This window comes from Lipotes vexillifer, unplaced genomic scaffold, assembly GCF_000442215.2.
Source record: "Lipotes vexillifer unplaced genomic scaffold, Lipotes_vexillifer_v1.1 scaffold914, whole genome shotgun sequence".
Lineage (NCBI taxonomy): Eukaryota > Metazoa > Chordata > Mammalia > Artiodactyla > Lipotidae > Lipotes > Lipotes vexillifer.
Window position 1 is genome coordinate 3146259 of NW_006780388.1, and position 19973 is coordinate 3166231.

The 19973-nt window shown below is 56.4% G+C and overlaps 2 protein-coding genes across 2 annotated transcripts in view; one reads left to right on the forward strand and one right to left on the reverse strand.

The window, feature by feature from the left end:
• Positions 1-19973, forward strand: part of IFT140 (intraflagellar transport 140) — a 67052-nt gene that overhangs the window by 27846 nt on the left and 19233 nt on the right. Inside the window, exons 14-17 of the mRNA XM_007453578.1 lie at positions 148-278; positions 703-871; positions 2183-2314; positions 6324-6523. Coding sequence (XP_007453640.1) covers positions 148-278; positions 703-871; positions 2183-2314; positions 6324-6523 — 632 coding nt within the window. The remainder of the gene's footprint in view (positions 1-147; positions 279-702; positions 872-2182; positions 2315-6323; positions 6524-19973) is intronic.
• The window catches only part of TMEM204 (transmembrane protein 204), a 13455-nt gene continuing 2543 nt past the window's right edge, over positions 9062-19973 (reverse strand). The window contains exons 2-3 of the mRNA XM_007453577.1: positions 16670-16825; positions 9062-9306 (exon numbers count right to left, since the gene is read on the reverse strand). Of these exons, the coding sequence (XP_007453639.1) occupies positions 9062-9306; positions 16670-16825 (401 nt within the window). The remainder of the gene's footprint in view (positions 9307-16669; positions 16826-19973) is intronic.

Genomic DNA, 19973 nt, shown 5'->3' on the forward strand with positions numbered 1-19973 from the left:
TCAGCAGGATGAACGTAAGCTGACGTTCGAATTACGAATGCTGGAGGCCCGCTCATGGGAGCGGCTGGGTGGATGACTCGGGCATCTCTTCCAGGCATGTGGCTCTCAGGGGGCGGGTACCCTGAGCTCCAGCTCTCTCTTCCTCAGGCTGACAACAGCCCCGATTCCAGAATCTGCTTCTACGACGTGGAAATGGATACAGTGACCATCCTCGACTTCAAGAGGGGACAGATAGATCAGAGAGAGACGTTGTCCTTTAATGGACAGGAGACTAAGAAGTAAGATTGTGGTTTGGGAGGATTTTGTTGAAAAAAATGTTGAAAACGATGTTCAGTTACTTGTTGGCTTCGAGGCAGCTTGTTGCTAAGTTTACTTCACCCTTGGAAGAGCTCAGAGATCACGAGTGGTGGAAACCAGAGGTGAAATAGAAACAAAATCCCCTGGTCAGTCGGGGTGGATTTGAGTCTCTAATCTGTTTTCCAGGTTCTAAGGTTCTGGAGTCATGGGGTCGGAACTCGAGCTTCTGAAAGGGCTGCAACTCGAGTGTCCACAAGGGCAGCCTGAGTCTTGGGGCACAGAGGGCCCATCAGCATCTCTGTTGGCATGGAGAGTGTTTCTGAAAACACAGTGGGGCATTGGCGAGTATGCATTCTTCAGGGCATTGATGTACCACCTGTGTGAGGGTCTGTCTCTCTCTTTCAGAAGCCAGGCCCTCGCAGATGAGAGGCTGACGAATCTCGTGCCTGTGAGCCACTTCTGGGATCAGAGTGAGCCCAGGCTGTTTGTGTGTGAAGCCGTGCAGGAAGTGCCAGGCACCCAGCTGCAGCCAACGGACAGGAAGGCCCTGGGCGAGGCCAGCACAGGCCCCACGGTACCACATGCTGTCGCCTTTGTGTTTAGATTGGTGGGGACGTGGCAGGCTCTGTCTTGCCAACATGGTCCACAGGGGAGTCCTGGGGAATGGATTCAGGAGAGCAAGCGCTCACCCCCAGGATGCCGGGGGACACCTATCCCCTCTGGGTTGACACTGAGGGCTGGCCCCACCCTCTGTCATGTGCCATTTTCTCGCGGCAGCTCAGAGCTCTTTATCAAAACAGTTAACATGAACTTACCCCTTGACATCAGCTCATCCTGTGGGGTCCAGTTACTGAGGCCGACTTCTCAGTCATCCCCCGAACAGTTGGCCCCCTTGCCCCTGTCTCCACCCCAACCCCCGGCTTTGGAGGGCCTCCCTCCCCAAAACTGGTGACTCTCGGGCCCAGGACTCCAACACTTTCCAAGTCTTGGGTCCTGCAGGACACCCAGTGATCCCTGAGAAAGCCCGGGGGCTGCATGCGCCTCTCTGTGACCCAGAGGGATCTTTCGTAGGGTCCTCAGTAGGTCAACAAAGGCCGGCCGGTGACTTGTGTCCCTGCCAAAAGGACTTCCTTCCAGGATGTGAGAGGCTGGATCCCCTGAGGCTACCAGCAGCGGGTTTCCACACCCTGATGTTTTCAGAAGCAAATCGGTCTCTGGGTCTGAAACATGAGTGGCGAGAGGGACCCTGTTGGCATCTGTATCACTGGAGTGGAGACTCGAAGATGAGAGAGAGGGTCTAGTGATGAGCGAGTTGGGGGCACTCGCTCCCGCTTGGAGGGTGGGGGCATGGCCAGCGAAGGGCTCCTGGTCTTGGGTGAAGTTGGTGAGGAGACGCAGGCACTCACACAGCAGGGCAGCCACCAGCCCCTCGGCCTCCGCGTCTCCTGGGCAGAAGGGTCTGCGGCCGAGTCCTGCAGGACAGGGTCCCGCCGAGCACCGGCCTCTCCACTGTCGCTCCCTGAGAGCAGAGCAGAGTCTCCATGTCAAGGTCGAGAAACTGAAGGGGCTACTCTTGAAACACGGGAGCTCCTGAGCTTCACTCACCAGCGCGGGTGGAAGGGTTAGTTTTCGCCACAAGGTCAGCGAGATGGGTCTAGTGGCTCCCAGGCCGGACAAGGTGCGTCCTCCAGGAGGGGCGTCAGAGAATAGCGGAGCCTGGTGTGGTTGCTGTGTGCCCCGAGGAGGAAGGGGGTTATCTGTGTGCCCGTGTGTTGGCCCCTCTACTTTCTTTGTGTTTTATGTAAATATCTCAGCAGTGAAAATGGGATTGGGTGAGATTCAGGAAAGTTATTGCCAAACTAAGACAGAACATCTCCCTCTGCAGGCAGACGTGCTGGTCCTGTCCTTCTTCGTCTCTGAAGAGCACGGCTTCCTGTTGCAGGACAGCTTCCTCCGGCCTCCCATCTTCCAGACGCTCCTGGGAATCCAAGTGCCTCATTATTACTTCATGAGAAAGGTGGGAGCCTCCACGTGTGCGGCCGTGTCTCAGGCCCTCCTCCCCACCGGGGCTCTTTCGTTAAACAAGCAAACCGTGTGCCCTGATTCGTCGCCTGAGATTCCTGCAGATCTGAGGTTTCTGTGTGGGGAAAGGCAGGCAGGCAGCAGTGCTGCTGAGGGTTGTCCCTTCCGGCGTCCCCCAAAGGCACCGTACCCTTCCACTTTCCTGTCTTCTTTTTAAAAATTCTAGCTGGGGCTTCCCTGGTGGCGCAGTGGTTGAGAGTCCACCTGCTGATGCAGGGGACACTGGTTCGTGCCCCGGTCTGGGAAGATCCCACATGCCGCGGAGCGGCTGGGCCCGTGAGCCATGGCCACTGAGCCTGCGCGTCCGGAGCCTGTGCTCCGCAATGGGAGAGGCCACAACAGTGAGAGGCCCGCGTACAGAAAAAAAAAAAAAAAAAAAAAAAAAAAAAAAAAAAAAAAAAAAAAAAAAAAAAAAAAAAAAAAAAAAAAAAAAAAAAAAAAAAAAAAAAAAAAAAAAAAAAAAAAAAAAAAAAAAAAAAAAAATTCTAGCTGGTTTTTTAAAGGTATGTATTCCTATACTCACTGTAGGAAATTCAGAAGCTTCAAATAAAGAAATAAAGACCAAGGCTGCTGCAAATCTCCATGGTCGCAGCCCCCAGAGATGGTTGCTAGGAAAGGCTGGCGGGCAGCCTTTCAGGAGAGATCTTGTCCTTTGCCCACATGTGTGTGCATTACATACACTGGTTTTTTTGTTGCTTCTGTTTTATGTTTTGGTGTTTTGGCCCTGAGGCATGTGGGATCTTAGCTCTCCCACCAGGGATCGAACCCGCACCCCCGCATTGGAAGGCGAAGTCCCAACCACTGGACCACCAGGGAAGTCCCACGGGTGTGTTTTTAAATTTTCGATCAAACAGGGTTGTTTTCAGCACACACCACCCACCCCCTCCCCCACCACCAACAAGGGTATTTTGGATGAGTTATTTGCCTTCCCTGGAACCTGGTCTCCATGTCCCCACGGTCCCTCCTAGACCTGAAATCAGCCATCCTCTGCCCTGAGATGCCGTGCTGATCATGGGGGTGAGTGCATCTGGGGGGTAGGGGTGGTGGAATGTCCAGACCAGTTGAAACACTGGCTGAGCCACCTGTTCTCAGCCGGGCACCAACACCGCCTGCACAGAGGAGGCGCAGCTGCGCTGGGACCTGAAGGCTGCAGCCTGTCGTTCGTGCCTTCCGTTCTGCAGGACTGCGAATGCGCTGGCTGCTGCTGTTCCTATTCTCGTAAAATCTGCAGACTCCTCCCCGTCGTCAGCTCTTTGGGCTCCACTGCCGCGTCTTTCTTTACTGTTGTGTCGGAAGAAAGACTGAAGTATGTAGACTTTTACTTGGATTTTTTTGGCTCTTAGCATAGGGTGATTTAAAATCAACCCTAAACATGAACTCTGTATTTTTTGCAGTTAGCAAGTGTTCCTTTTTTAGCCAGAGGTGTAAGGGCAGACCCCAGAGGACCCCCAGAGATGGTGGACATGCCATCTGAGCTTGGCTATCTCTGCCAGCTCCGGAGCTGAGGCCCCTTGCCTGTGTGAACGGCTGTCTGCTCAGAAGCCAGGACGCAGGTCTCCCCGGGCCCCTCCCAGGGTTATTACTGACCTGAAGAGGTTTGGCAGGAAGGCCCAGGGTGGGCTGTCTGCTCTTTGTTCTGTGACTGTCATGGGCAAGCCGTGTGGGTCTGTGGGTCTCAGGCTGTGCTGAAGCCCTCGTGCAACGTGCCCCCCTGAGACCACAAGCCAGGGTTGCCCCTGGGAACAGTATCCCCAGCCATCGAGGTCGGCAGCGAATAGTCTTTCCTGCACTTTGACCTGTGATCCGATGCAGTGAACTTTGTGAGGCTATGTGGTTTCGATTCCAGGAGCCCCTGCGCTCCGTCCATGCAGGTTTTCTGAGTTCTCTCTTTTGAATAGACCAGTGCCTCCAGACCAGCATTTTTCTGAATTTCATTCTTATTTAGTGCTTTTATACATTTTCATTTCTCTTTGATTTGAGACTCAAAACGTAGAGACAGCCTTTGAGCTCATTCTCTTGGGCGTCTCCCACGTCTTCACGCCTGGGCTTGTTTCCCTCAGTCTGAGCACCATCCTCCCCTCCGCCAGCCTCTCAGCTCTCTTCCCCCCGAGCTCCACTTGGAGCTGTTGGCCCAGCAGAGGCCTGGGTGATGCTCCTCCCTGTTACCTGAGCTTTGCAGTTGCCCCAAGATGTGGTTTTCTTTGTTTTAAGCGACAGCTGTCTGTGTGCTGACACCTCCCACCTCACATGCTCCAGCTTTGTCGGGGGCCTGGCAGGGCGTCAGCTCCTCGTTGGGGCAGCACAAACAGTCTTGTCTCCTGATGCTTGCGGTGAGGAAGTATTTCACTTACCTGTGTTTGCAACACAGGAAGTCTTATTCATTTGATCTCTCAGTGCGGGAGAGGAGGGGCCCACGCAGCCTATTTCCCTGAAGCGCCTGGCGTCCCGAGGTTCCTGTCCGCACACTCAAGGGTGTGGTGTCAGTCGAACAGCCCTGGGCCCCCAGCTCCCACATGTGTCCAGGGCAGGTGGCTCATCCCCTCGAGAGCAGAACCCAAGGCGAATGCAGGCAGGGGGCACCGTGAGCTGTGACCGTGGGCACTTGTTTCTGTGAGAATTCCTGCGTGTGCTCGCGGGGAGCAGGGGTCTAATGAGGACGGGGCATCAGACCCACAGCAAGGCTGATGGAGGTCAGGCTGCTGTCTCGTGATTTGTGACACCACAGCAGACAGCAAGTACCGCCCCCATGGTTTTTGTGTCCACGTTTTCTGAAGGTTTCCCACTCAGTGCAAAATCAGCCCAAACTTGAGGACTCAGCTTCCCGCCGGATGTGACCCCGCCACTTGGCCACAAACCCAGACCAGGGCTGCTCCTGGCCTCTGCTTATGCTCTGCTCTGTGCCTGGAGGGTCTCCCCGTCCACACCTGGGTCTGATAAATCCTACCAGGGTTTCAAGGCCCAGATCAAGTGCCCCCAAAGTTGGGGGCTACAGTTGAACTTCAGAAGGATCCGTGGTACAGGAGCTGCTGGGAACTGAGTCAGAGGCAGGTGGTGAAGGAGTCAGAGTCACAGCAGATACGAAACTGCCAGGGTGGGGGAGTGGGGTCCAAGGAGGTGGATCATGAACTCTCTTTACATGGGGGAGCCTGTGTAATCAGACAAATGGACGCTGCAGAGAGAGAGCAAACCAGGTGGGAGACCAAGGGGTGTGTGTGCGGATCCAGCCCAGGGGTGAGTGGAGGGCATGGAACCCCGTCTAGCTGGGAGGAGGGAAGTGGACTTGAGAAGGATTTGTGGCCGGAGCTGGTGCAGAAGGCATGGTCCAGACAGTGCACTAAACTGTGCTTGTGCTGGGACCACAGGATTTCCTTCCTCTGCCTGCATGGGGGGTGTGGCGGGGGGGGGGGGGGGGGGGAAGCATACTGTGGAGCCCTTTGTCAACCCCCTGCCTTGAGGGGCGGCTGACTAGGTGAAGGTTCTGAGAAGCACCAGCAGAGGGCTCACCACCACTAATCCAGGTTACATTTTGGAAACTTCTACCTGCAGTGATGCTGGCGTCGATTTTAATACTCTCTGCACATGTACACAGGTCTGACTTGATAGTAAAAGCTCTAGGAAAAATTCTAGGAATTTTACAAACGGCCCTGGGAGGTAGGGATTTTCACGCCTGTTCACGGCTGTTGAGCAGCTGATGTTAGTGCCTTAGCGGCTGGCAGGTCCCTGTGTGTCGACAGCCTGCGTCATCCGCTGTCTGAAGCCAGAGCCCCAAGTCCTGGTAACTTCAAGGGGCCTGCAGACGTGCGTTGTGTTTGCCGAGAGCATTGCTGAATATGGGGTCTGTGTGCAGAGGGTCCCCGCAGCTGACAAGTACCCACAGGGAGAGGCCTGGGGTGGGCCCTGGCTTTGCAGGGATCCACAAATAAACAGTGCCCTTTGTCGTTCAGCCAGGAGAAGTGGACCTCGAGGACCAGGTGGACTCCGGGTCCCAGTGCATCCCCCAGACGGTGGGCAGGAGGCCCCTGCGGGACTTCGTGGGGCTAGAAGACTGTGACAAGCCCACGCGGGACGCCATGCTCAACTTCACCTTCTTCCTGGCTGTCGGGGACATGGACGAAGCCTTCCGGTCCATCAAGCTCATCAAGAGGTGAGGGTTCTGCTCGCGAGGTATGCCACACCCAACTCCCTGCGGCCCTCCTTCGGGTCTCTTCCCTCCCCGCGAGTCTCATCGTCGCTGACTCTTCTTGGCGTTCCTGGTGTCTCATGGGTTTTCACTCAAGGGGTTGCTGGTGCTGGTGGAAACCCGGTTGTATATGGGCACCTGTTTGGCCTCACAGTGCTCGGTGTCTCGTGGGCTGTGATTTAGTTGTTTTGATTTACTTTACAGTGGACACTTCCTAGTTGAAAGTTCTGCAGTTGCTAAATATTTATAACATCTGTCTGTCCAGGAATAATTGCACTAAACAGAAAAGTTTTTTTTGTTTTTTGTTTTTGGCTGCGTTGGGTCTTTGTTGCTGCGCATGGGCTTTCTCTAGTTGCGGTGAACGGGGGCTACTCTTCCTTGCGGTGCGTAGGCTTCTCATTGCAGTGGCTTCTCTTGTTGCGGAACACGGGCTCTAGGCGCCCAAGCTTCAGTAGTTGTGGCACACAGGCTCAGGAGTTGTGGCTCGCAGGCTCTAGAGTGCAGCCTCAGTAGTTGTGGCACGCGGAGCTTAGTTGCTCCGTGGCATGTGGGATCTTTCCAGACCAGGGCTTGAACTCGTGTACCCTGCATTGGCAGGCAGATTCTTAACCACTCTGCCACGAGGGAAGCCCTAAACAGTAAAGGTTTTGATAGTAAACTCTCAAAATGGCAGGCAAAATGCAATTAAAATTGCTCTAAGTTGTCAATCAAGGGCTACCTATAAGCAGCTTCCTCTCTGTGGCTGTGAGATTCAGAGCTTCTCAGGAGCATTTGACAGATTTTAATTGCCAAAGAGTAGAAAAACTATTGAAGGGTGAAATTCAAGTGGGAAGAGGAGGACGGGAGTTAGGGCACCCTAGCAACCCTTGTCTGCAGTGATGGGTCCGTAACCCAGAAGCACGTTCCGAGCAGCCTGAGACCTGGTCTTGGTCCACAGCAGAGGGGCTTTTCCCTGCTGCAGGTGGGCAAGAGGCTTTTGATCAGGGAAGTGAAGAGTGGCTGGAGGCACTTTCCGTTTCATAGGAACTCGATCACAGACCATAGGTAAGCACATGGCCCATGCAGTATATGTAGTCGTGTATGTAACACTGCTAAGACTGTACAGCTTGAGGTGCCCAGGGGAGGAAGGGCAGCCCTTTGGGTCCCCTAATGTGTCAACTGTACCTCTGCCCTGAGCTGCGCTTACATCCGTGGTCAGCCCAGACGTGCTTTAAGTCATTCTCCATTGCTTTATGTTTTTTTAAAGCAACAACCGGACCTACCTCTTGCTCTGACTAAAGACAAATTCCTGGGGCAGCGTGGCCTTAGAACTCCAGACTGGTCACCGCACATCGTCTGGGTAGCAAAGCTAAATGTTTCTTAGAGGGTTGGCCTAGTGTGGGGGCAGCAGCCAGACAGTGACCACCCCCACACCACGACCACGGACTTTGCAGTGCCCACCACTGTCCCTCGTTTCCTGGGCTGGAAGATGCGCTTTGTGGCACGGGAACAAGCAGCTGCGCTCTCGGGGGACTGTCCTTGCAGGTGTGGCCGGGCAACCCAGCCCGGTCCCAGGGGACGTGGGCTGGTTTTGAGCCCCTGAGGCAGCTCTTAGGTGCTTGTGTTCAGCCTGGGGCTTAGTCCCTGCTACGGAGTCAGGTCCAGGGCTGCTGGCACCAGGCTGGTGCTGGGAAGGTCTTCTGTAGCCCACCAAGTTTGGCTGGATGCATTGAAGACTCTTCTAGGGAAAAAAGTGAATCAATCTCTGAAATTTTTTAAGCCAATAGACTTTTTCCTTCATACTGTGCCAACTGTGGACCTGCCGTTGTTCGGCCAGTGCTTAGGGTCTGTAGAAACGGGGACTTCTGAACGGAAACATGAGTGAGCCATGAGTGGTCCCCAGCGCTCTGCCCCCTGGCCTGTAAAATGTGTCAACCCTTCTCTGACTGCTGACCCACAAAGCTACAGAAGAATAAGCTATGTTCCTTCACCACGTGGCAGTGTAATGGATAAAACACAAGTTTTAAACCGTGGTAAGAGGTTTGTGTTTTATTTTAACTTAGGAAGATAATCAGGAGTAAATGGACATCACTAACACAGTCCTGTTGTAAAGCCGTAACCATCTGACTGTAAATTCTGAGTCCCTGGAGGAAGATCACGGACAGTTCAGAACTATTCCCTGTGTTCTGCTTTATCAAAGTAAATATGACCCAGGACGCCCCTCTTGGCATATACAGAATAAATTACTCCCGGGCCAGGGCAGAGAGCGAGGCGGCTGCCATCCCGGACGTGCCTCTCCGGAGCTGGTCTCCAAGACAGGACGTGCGCGAGCGTGAAGTGGGCCGTGGCGGGGTTGGGGGGGGGGGGTTGGGACGCAGCCGGTATGTGGTCACGCCCTGTGTTCGTGTATAACGTAGTGAATGCGTGTCGTACATGTGCTCTCATGGGAAGCCGCGCAGGCAGCGCCCTGCTTCCCAGATGGTCCCTGCGGTGGATGGAGCCCCGAGCGGCCTCCCGCCGCCCTCAGCACGGCGACTCCACATAGTCGTTGTCCAGCCCGCGGCGGAAGCGTGCGGTCAGGGAGCGGCTGATGACGATGACGCGGGGGGCCATGCAATCCTCCCTCCTGTGCAGGACGTTCCAGATGAGCATGGCCGCAGCCAGGGTGGCCAGCAGGCAGGCCCCGATGTTCAGGTAGCAAGACCAGGACAGGTTGGTGTACGGGCCGATTCTGTAGAACGTCACCAGCCCGATGACCAGAACAAAACCTGCAGACGAAGGACAGGGTGAGATGGAGCAGGGGAGGCCGCGGGTCCAGCCATGGGGCCACTCCCGTTTCTCCTCCCACCCAACCCTGTCCTCCTGGGGCTGAGAGCCCAGCTCCACTCGGTGCTAGTGCCTTGGGGTCAAGCTGAATTTTATGGGACCTTTGGGTCTGGTGGCTGTTGCGGGGGCTGTCTGCTCAATCCTGACCCTGGATGGTCATAGGGGCTCACATGCTTCCTGTGACCTGGCAGGTGTCAGGCCACTTCCTTGGCTGCCCTCCCCATGGAGGTGACACTGACACCCACTTCCTCACCCCGAACAGTCCAGCGGTAACTCCGTGGAAGGTCCACTCTGGCTTATAAACGCCTAATTCATTCAAAGTGAAAGCAAACGCAGATATTTTCTAAGTCTTACCTTGAAACAACTCAGATTTGTATTTAACTTAGTTTGAATTCCTATTTTTAAGAGTTTTCTTATTCTTAGTGTTTGCTTCCGGAGGAAATATTTTCTTTCAAAACCTGAGACAGCGGAGGGCCTGCACATTTGGGGTGGGGGGAGTGGAGGGGGGAGCCGAACTGTGGCTGAATAGACTCGGCTGGTTCTAGAATGTCCCCCTCACCCACCCGGTCCCATGCGGGTCTCCCTCCGTCCCCTCCTCTCTCCAGGTGACACGGGGGGTCCAGCACTGTGCACAGCATCCTGTGTGGACTCAGTTAAGTCGACCATGTCCTCTCTCGGTCAGCTGTTAATACTGTCACATCATCACTTCCATAGTTGTATCTTTAAGGAGCTCCAAAGACTTGATTTTATTAGTTGTTACAATAGGAAAACCAGGATTTCGCACCCAAGATCTGTCAGCTAGGCTAACAGGGCACTGATGTTTGAAAGAGTTCAGGTCTGAATCTGGGCTGGAACCCCTGATGGCTGGTTCAGGGCAGAGGCCTCTCTTCCATTGCCCCATCCCACCCCGTCCTTCTGAGTCTTGTTGAAAGAAGGCACAACAAGCTGGCAAAAAATGCCCAAAGACATAGTGAAAACAAGGGAACACATAAAGTACTTTCATTTGCATTACACAAAACACAGGTCCTAACTCCTTCCCTCACTAACGCAAAACTCGGGTGGCACAAAATCGTGGGCAGAGGATGTACTCCTAGCTGGGAGAGCGGAATGCCAGAAGTTTCTTTTCGCCAGTGTGCATGACAAACAGAATTAGTTATTTTTAACAGAAAGGAAGTATCGAGAAGCTTTCCATGTATAAAAAGCTCCACAAAGTACCATAGAGAATTAGCACAGGGATTAGTCACCATCACCATTGTTTAGGACACGACCAGGGCAGTTAAATGTTTAATTCATACTTTCTGGAAGGCGCAGAAATGCTTCCAGAATGCTTGCGTTTCTAGAAAACTCCAGCCTGTGCCCCAGCACTAAGTCATGACACAGCTATTAGAATCGTCAGCGGGCATCACTGCTGCCCTTTGCTCTGGGGCCACGCCAGGTCATACATGATCTGGTTTCCTGAGGAAAGCCAGGAGGCCACAGGGAGTGGGGGACCAGCATGAACAGATGTGCAGATGTCACAGTGCAGGGCAGGTGGAGGGGCTGCAGCGGGCAGTTCAGCCTGGCCAGAGCCCAGGGCAGGAGACGAGACAAGTCCAGGAGGGGCTGGGAGTCCTGTCTGGACCACGCTGGGCCCTCGAGGGCCTCTGTCCTCCTCAGGCATGTTAGGTTCCAAGAAATTGACTCACCCTGGTCACCACAGCAGAGGGTGGGGCTCCCTGGGCCACCTAGCCAAGGGGTTTGATGATCTCAGGGAGTGGGGTCGGAGGAGCAACAGGCCACATGCACCAGCCTCCTGGCTTCAGCACAGACCTGCAGCGTCATCCATCAGAAGGGAACGGGCGAAGGAGCTGGACTTCTGCACAGCCTCCAGGGCCATCGGCTATCTGACATGGGGATGGTTTGCATCACTGAGAACAGAAGACGTTGAATTTACTGCAAGGCCGTCCAGTGGAGACTTGGGAATTGTGAGACCCCGACCTGGACAGGGCCTGACTGAGGAAAGCACGGGGCATGCCAGCAGGGCACACACATGGCCCTGGGACCCGCGACCCACTCCCAGGACTGCGCCCGAGTGAGACCCTGCTTGTCACAGGTCACAGGAAACATGACTGGGACCCCACATCAGAGCATCTGAAATGCGCATCCTCGGAGACGAGGTGCTGGGCCACGGGCCACGGGGGAGACACAGCTGCTCTGTGCTCGGTTCAGACAGGCCCGGCCAACGGGCGGCTATCACTGACCGGGGCCGGAGGCAGCGCACATGGGCTTCTCGGTGTCACTTGTGTGTCTCCTGAGTCCTTTGTACATAAAGTTCATAGTAAGGCAGTTAGAATATTCTAGAAGTGCAACTAACTTTACAGTCTTCTATTAACAAGCACTTCCTAAAGCGTGTCACGACTCTGGCCACGTGCCTCTCGTTGCCACGTTCCCACAGCTGTGCTGGTCGCCCTGTGGAGGCCGTAGAGGACACGCTTTAGCATCTCCCGGCCCTCAAGACACGCCTGGCCTTGAGTCTTCTCACGCTGCGTGCTGGTCCCCCTGCCTTTCCTGGCACCGCCATCCTGAGCTCCATCTGCCTGATGGGAGGGCGCCTCCCATCCTCCTGTCCTGGCCCCTGAGCGCTCATTTGGGCAGTCACCCACCCGTTGATCCAGGCACCCCCGTTTAGGATGAGGGCTGTGGGGGTGGGGGTGGGGGAGTCACTGCTCCCTCCAGGTGGGGAACACCCACCCACTTGCCAGCGTCAGGGCTACTGTGGTTCTTAAGATCACATCATCCGTTTTTTTGGAAACAGGGAAGCCTGTTGCTTTGTTGCCGTTTTATTTTTGCGGTACGCGGGCCTCTCACTGCTGCGGCCCCTCCCGTTGCGGAGCACAGGCTCCAGACGCGCAGGCTCAGCGGCCATGGCTCACGGGCCCAGCCGCTCTGCGGCATATGGGATCTTCCCGGACTGGGGCACAAACCCATCCCCTGCATCTGCAGGCAGACTCTCAACCACTGCGCCACCAGGGAAGCCCTTTTGCTTTATCTTAGTTCAACTTGGAACACGTACAGTCAGAGAAGGGATATGCTTCCCTAACATAAAAAAAAATACGTTTATTCTTGCAGCAAAGAACTGACTGGAACAGTGGGCCCAGGGGCTGGGCCATGGGTGGATGTCACAGTGGGGCTGGCTCAGGGACACGTGGACTCTGCCCTGGGCCAGTGCGGGCGGTGTGGCCTGAGGAGATGCATGGGATGCGGGGACCAAGCATGTGCCATGCGGCAATGGCGGAAAGCCACAGAAACGCGGAGAGGCAGCGGCTGCCTGCGCTGGCCGTGTGGGCACATCCTCCTGAAATCAAACTGGCCTTTTACTTTGATAAGGTTCTCTCGCCACCGCCAGCCTGAAGTGCAGTTTCTCCATTCTCCTGACATTCAGGTCACCTTTCTCCTGAATTTTTCAGTGACATCGCTGTTTGTACAGAAACAAATCTAAGGGGAGAGTTTTTAGCAAATGCACGGACTTCTGCACGTGGAGTCAATTCTGTCCTCATGAGCTTGTTGTTTCCAAAGCAAACAGCCCCTTTCTGTGAGCCCGCGGCTGTGGCGCTATGGTTCACAGCGCCCTCTCCTCTCTTCCTTCCTGCCGGCTTCCCAGGGCTCCACTGGCGGTCACAGGCCTTCCTCTGGAGTGGCCATCAAGCACACGCAGGTCCACAGGTGGGAAGACCATGTGGCTGAGCCCTGAGCCCTCAAGCAGCACACCTGCCTCAGCATCCACGGGGCAGCGCTGGCCAAGGCCCTGGAACATGTACAGAGCACTCGAGGCTCAGCTGTGAGCAGCAGAAGGTGGGGACAAGTGCCTCCTCCTTAGGGAGAGAGTCTAGGGAAGGAGAAGGTGACACTTTCCCCAGGGTGCGGGGGCAGGACTGGGCTTGGGAAGTGGGCTCAGAAGACAGGAAAGCGAAGTGTCTGGCCCAAGCCAAGTGCTGCTTTATAGTAAAGCACAGAAAGTGGTACGTTCCTATGAGCAGGTTTGCGAGAACAGCATGATCCCCACCAGCTCACGAGTTGCCAAGACAGACACTGTGCATCACCCTGACTGACCTTTGGGACGACAAAGTCAGCCTTCTCACGGCGCGGAGTAAGCGGCCCTTAGGGTGTAAGTTTTTCATCATAAGAAAAAGTCTTAGGATTTCCAGAAGTGGAGAGAGGAAGCCTGCAGACGTGAAGCCCACAAGGTCCACGAAATGCCGCTCTTGAAATCGTCCTGCTGGGTCTGAGGAGGGGTGGGCCAGGCTGGGGCTGGTGGACAGCTGCTGCGACCCCAGCGAACACAGTGTTTTCACAGGGTGTTCAGCTTATGGGTGGGGGTGGAATAAGGGACTGAAAGGACTTTTTTCAACTTTAAGGTAAATTAAAATCACACTCGGAAGATTCTGCAAAGAAATTGCAAACTATTGCATGCGGTAGCCTGAGTTCAGTAGAGCAAACCCAGTGAAACGGCTAGTAGTCACGCTGTTGTCCTGCAAGAGCAGCGTTTCCTGGGTTCTCCCTGGCGTCTGGGACAGCGTCCTTTGGAGCCACAGCCCTGAGCAGCGGGGGCCGCCCTTTCACAGACCCGGGCTGGGCATCACGCAAGCGTGGTGGAAACGGCCAGAAACGGCCGTGGGATGAATGGGCAAGCGGCCGGCCTCCTGTCTCCTCCCGCTGGGGTGTTGCTCTCCGGCTGGTCCCGGCCTCCCAGGGAATCCGTGTGCTTCCCCCCTTCACGAGCACCTCTCTCCCCCCGCCCACCCTCTGGCCCCAGCACTGGGGACTCAAGGTTCCCTTGCATAACAGGTACCAGCAGGCATTTCCCCCTCCTGGGACAGGATATCCTGGCGCCCTTCAGTCTCTCCCTGACTGTTTAAAACAGACCAGAGCACAGGAAAAAACCTAACTCTAAAATTAGCAGTGTGATAGAAGAAAGGCACAGAGCTGTGTTCTGTACTGTTTGTCAATGAAACAAGTCTAAACAGGGCCAAATGCATTTCCTTTTTGGGCACAGCAGACCCACTGGGGGTAATCGTCGGACACCACGGGAAGAGGGGGCCTGCGGAGGCAGAGGGACCATCTGAAGTGCCACAGGTGCTGCTCGGGGCTTCTGGCTTTTTCCGTGGGCCTCTGCCTGTCTGACGGTTTTTGGACAGAGCCTGGTCCAACTTTTCCAGAGGCTGTGCTGGCCTGGAAATACTCAGGAAAGCAGCATGTGCCCCCAGCCCCGACTTGGCCAGGACAGCCCCTGACCCCCAGATCTTCGGCAGTGCCCCCCAACCCCCACCGACTGATGCAAGACAGTTTGATTTTAGTTAATGGGGGTTCCCCTGTTTCCATTTTTTTGGTATGTAATTTGGAAACAATATTTTGTTCTGAAACAAGAGTTTACAGAAAGTAAGATGTCAGTTTTGACACCAAACCCACAATATTTTTTCTAATAATTCTAAATAAGTGTCTCGAAGTTTCTTAAGAAATGCAATGACAGATTTGATCATCCTGCTAGGAGTTACTTTCAGAATCAAGAGCTGTTACTTTTATTTCTTTAATGCCACTAAAATATCTGTTTCTAATCCAGCTTTTCCAATCACGTTGCAAAATCTTCCACTTCCTTCTTGAAGGGATGGAATTTCAGATGATCCCACGTGAGAGAGGTGGGTGGTTTCAGTGAGGCGAGGAAACTGCTTGATTTACAGCCCTAAGGTCAGCAGAGGGCAGGTGGGTGATTTTCCTACACGTGTGGCATTGAAATGTCCGTGTTTTTCCTCACAGTCCTAGAGGAGGGGGGAGGTGGAGGTCCGAGGTCCCGCTTCATGTACCTGGTTAACTCTTGGAATTGCCCTGGGCAGGGTGGGCATTACCCCATTTTGCAGTTGGGTGAACTGAGGTGTGGCTTTGCCCCGTTCACATGGCTGGTAAGCCGTAGGGCCGGACACAGTTCTGTTCTCCTGACATCAAAGCCTGCGCTCTTTCCTAGGCCTTGGCGACGCCCTCCGTCCTGCCCGGCCACGGGGAAGTGACTGGCCTTCTGTGAACAGGGCCTGTTTCCGAGTCCCACCCAGCACTTTCCAGCACGAGTGCTGCCAGCCTGTCAGCCGCATTCTGGAAATTGTGTTTCTCCAGGACGATGAGGGCCGGGATCCATTATTCCCCAAGTGATTCACTCGTATTTCCTGCCGTTCCTCCCGCCACATGTGTTGAAACTGCACCCTCATGGTTGGGACACTGCCTTCTCCACCGAGCCGGAGAGGCAGGCGGTGGGCTGGTGACGTCCTGGCCCTTCCTCTGTCCCATCAGCCACCCATCTCACCTTTCCCATAGGCAGCAGGAAACCTGAGCTCCCAGGTTCCCATGATCATTAAACCTGGGTCAGTGAGGCAGGCAGAGGGAGAGGGGAAACCAGCACAGACGCCCCTCCGCTCTCTGGGGTGCCGGGTGGACGCTTTGGGGCTTGTGTGGCCATTGTGCAGAGCCTCCTGGAACAGTTCCATTCATCATCCACGGCGCTGCTGCACTCGCCCTGTGAAGACTACAGTGTGCCCAGGCCCTGCCGCGTTTCACCCTGCAGTCGCCCCCAGAGGCTGAGGTGGCTTCTGGATTGTTCGCTGATGGCCAAAGCCTCGCTGCTCTCCCCCACACTGCCCCCATCACGCTTTTCTCGCCCTGGTGTTGCATGTGTGTCCCTGTGTGCTTGGCGGGGTCCTCCATGCTTTGTCTGTGCTCCTTACAGGAGGGCCCTGCTCACCCCAGCCAGGCCCCAGGAAGCTGCATTTATAACCGAGCATGCAGGTCGCCGGCTGGGAACCATGTGTGCCCAGAACTCCCCGTCTGCTAACCGTTAGCCAGGAAGGCCATGGAGGCAGGTGAGGGGTCAGAAGGGTGTCCCCCTCTGCCCACGTGCCCAAGTGCCTGCAGCAGGCTGCTGCACCCTCATGGGAGGAGCGTGAACCCAGGCTGCCTGCCACACAGGCTACAGAGGGACAAAGAAAACACCAGATGCCGAAGACTTTGGAAAGCAAAGCAGGTCACCGTGAGCCTCAGAACCTTGTCTTAGATGGGAAGGGCCAGGAGGCCTTGAGCAAACAGACACAAACCCATCTGGTTGCACTTCAGCGCTCCGCCCCTGTGTGTATTTCTGTTTTGCTGCCGCCCACAGTGACAGGTGGGGTGGGAGCGTGACCCACAGGGGTCGCCATGACTTTAGAAGCCACAGCCAACCTGCCAGCCCTGACAAGAGCTGGGGATGCGGCTGCTCAGCCTGGCCGGGGCCCGGGTGAGGATACTTACTTGCCAGCTGGAACGCAGCGGCCATGGCCTCCTCCCAGCACTGGGAATCGGGTGACATCAGGGGCAGGCCCGTCAGCCCCAAGACGAAGGTGAGCTGGCCCGCGGCAAGTGCCGCCGTGGCCACCAGGTTGCAGGCTCGCATCATGTCGAACTGCACTGTGAGGGGCCGGAGGGAGAGAAGCAGGCGGTCAGCATGGGCGAGACCGCTCGAGACTGGGCTGCCTGCCCCTCCCGGGACTCCTCCCTCCATCTCAGCGAGTCTCACCACTCCCTTCCCAGCCCCCACCTGCCCCTGGTCCCTGAGCAAGGCATTTGGAGGCTGTGCACACAGGGCAGAAGGAGGATGGGGCAGCCCGATGCTTGGACTGCAAAGGTGGGGGCCATGGAGGTGTCATCAAGAGGCTATCAGGGGAGTCAACTTTCCCACCCATGTGCTGGAGGGCAAAGCCGTCCACCGTGAAGTCAGGCCCCTTCCCCATGGTCCTTCCATGCTGTAAAAGTGGCCCCTGCCCCCCAGGCTTCAGGTGCAGCGCTGTCTGATTCATGCTCTGCGGGCAGGTGGCATTCACATTTAGCGCTTATGGAGTCCAGAGTCTCGTGGGGGTGTTGTACCGCTTCCTGCCACGGAGGGTCAGCTCCTCCTGCTCAGGGGTCTCGACCTGCTTCCCGCTGGCCTCCCTCCTGCTGTCCGGAGCTTGAGGGGTCTCACCCTTCCCAGATCCCAGGCCTGGCTCTGGACTGTGGTGCAGGGGCCTCGGGCTGCTGCGAAGTCAGAGCAGCCCTGAGGGTGGAGGGGCAGAGGGCTTCTGGAAGGAGAGCCTGGCACCGAGGGCCAAGGAGCATTCCCAGGCAGACAGATGGATGGACGGCACCTCTGCCAGGGCTTGATGCTGCCCGTGACATTCTCGCCCGCTCCTTGTGTGGCCGCACACGCTCCATGGGCCTCACTGCCGGGTGACCGAGCGCTCATGTTCTGGGTTCTGTAGTCCTCAAAGTTACTACAAAACACAGCTGCAGTCGCTGGGAACCCTGACCCTTTAAAACTCAGGGAGACGAGGCGCCGGGGGTGGGCGGTGCAGCCTGGTGAGCGCAGGGCTTCTGGCAGTGGTGTGGCAGCAGCTCCGGAGCAACTCAAAGAAAGGACAGAGGCTGGGCCGGAGAACAAAGCGGGCTCCCCGTGCACAGGCTCAGACCCCTCCTCTCCCCCAAGGCTGGGGCGGCAGGGCTGCTAGCGCTCGAGATTTGCAGAAACCTTCCTGGCTGCTCACGAGGCCTCGGGTCCCCATGACCACACGTGGGAGCAGGAGGACACGCGGCTCCTCTGTCAGCACGGGGGCTCCGGTTGCTCGGGCCACAGACTCTGGAATACCAGCTGGCTTCCCGTGGAGGCTGCTGTTCATCACACTCTTCCTGCTTTTTTCACGCTGTTTTCTTTGCAACAATTTTTACCCTTCAAACGCCCGTACAGAAGGTCCTGCTACTCTAAGAGGTCATAGAGTTTGGAAGTGGAGGTGGCCTCAGAGATGAGGGCTGTTAAAACGTGGTGGGTGTTCACAACACAGGGCAGAACCTGGATCCATTCTGGGCCCAGGAATGTCCTTCCGGTTCCGGGGCCCAGCCTTGCAGGCGAGGAAAGACGTGCACCAACGGGCTGGCCATGCCGGGAGTGTCTGCGCTGCAGTGTGTTGGTGCTGGCACCACGAGGCCCTGCCCTCCCGGTGGCCCCAGCGGCTCTGAGCGCTCAGCCCCATGCCACACACCCTGGCAGCAATCCACCCTCCAAGCATTCGAGCTGGGCTGCTGCCTAGTACCCAGGTGCCCGAGGCTGTAAAGGCTGAGGTGGCGGACTCTCCCCTTGGCCATGACCCCTTTCCCAGCCACCCAGAGGGGACCAGTCCTCACTAGCACCCACCAAGCCTGGACGTTTGATGGGTCCTCACACTTGCTGTGTGCGCGGCCTGGGCAGCAGCACTGGGTTTTGAGGAGCCATGAGAACGTGGCCGTGAGTGTCTGCTGGCTGGACAGTCGCTGTGCCCCTTCCCACCCCAGTGCCCTGTGAGGCTGCCTCCCAGGAGACAGAGAGCAGCGGTCACCTCAGGAGATTTAATTACGTGTTTATTCACGTCCCCCCTGGCTTCAGAGCAAGGACACAGGTGCCCGACAGAATGCACAAAACTCAAGAGAGATGAAAAGTGGCAGAGAGAATGGGGGCCAGAAAGCAAGACTGACCCTCATCCTGGGCTGTGAGGTACCCCCAGGCCCCCACCTGATGAGTAACAAAAGTCACAGCCGCCGCACACGCCCAGTGAGCCTGTGTGGGGGAAGGGCCTTGTCCTCGAGGACAGGACCTGGCGTGACATGGGGGCAGCTGGAGGGCCTGCCCCAGGGTCGTCCCCTGACCCGGCATGCTTGGGACACCCTCACTAGAGCTTGTTACGTTGGGGGACTGTGGTGTTGGCCCGATGCGCCAAGTGGCTCTGGCTCAGCTCTGCGGCCTCTGCCAGGACTTGGGCACAGAGCCGGCAGGAGCGTGGCTGCTGTCCCCGAGAGCTGCCCTGGCCACCTGCATCATGTCTGGAATCTCTAGGGTGAAGCAACACGAGTCTCGCCCCCTCGGTACCCCGACACGGGGCTCGGGATGGACAGACAGAGGTGATTCCATGGTTGAGGCCGCGCGCTCCTTCTCCCTGTCCCTAGCCCAGCTGGAGGCTGGACCATTGGGGGCAAAGCCTGGGCTGGGGTTTTGCATGAGAGCTGATGAGACCGGGAGCTGGTTTGATTGAAGGGGGCAGCCCAGAAACCAGGCCAGAAGCCCCCAGCTCCGGAACCCCCGGGGCAGCAGTGCTCGGTCCCCGGGAGCTGGTGAGACATCTGCCAGCTCCTCTCCCTGGTCTCAGCCTTGTTCACGAGAAGCTCCAAAGACATTTCCCTTGTTCTGGGAAAACCTCTGATGCTCAGGGCATCATTAAAGGTCAGCTGCCTCAAATGCCGTGTTATAGCAGGAGGATGTTTTAAAAGTTGTTCAGGGGACTTATCAGGTGGTCAGGGAGGGACAGCAAACGAGGGCAGGTGAGCGGGGCGCTCGGGACATGAAGCGGTGGCTGTGCGGTCTGGAGGCAGAGAGCATCCCGGCCTGTGTCTTCCTGGCCTGACCTGACCCAACCTGGCTCAACAAGGGGGCAGGGGAATGGATGCCCAGAGGGGGCACCTGTGTGGCATTGGAGGCCTTGAGCCCAGGGCAGGGGCTGGGCTGATGTGGGGCCTCCCCCCGGGGTGGGGGGTTGCTCTGTGTGTGGGGGGGGGG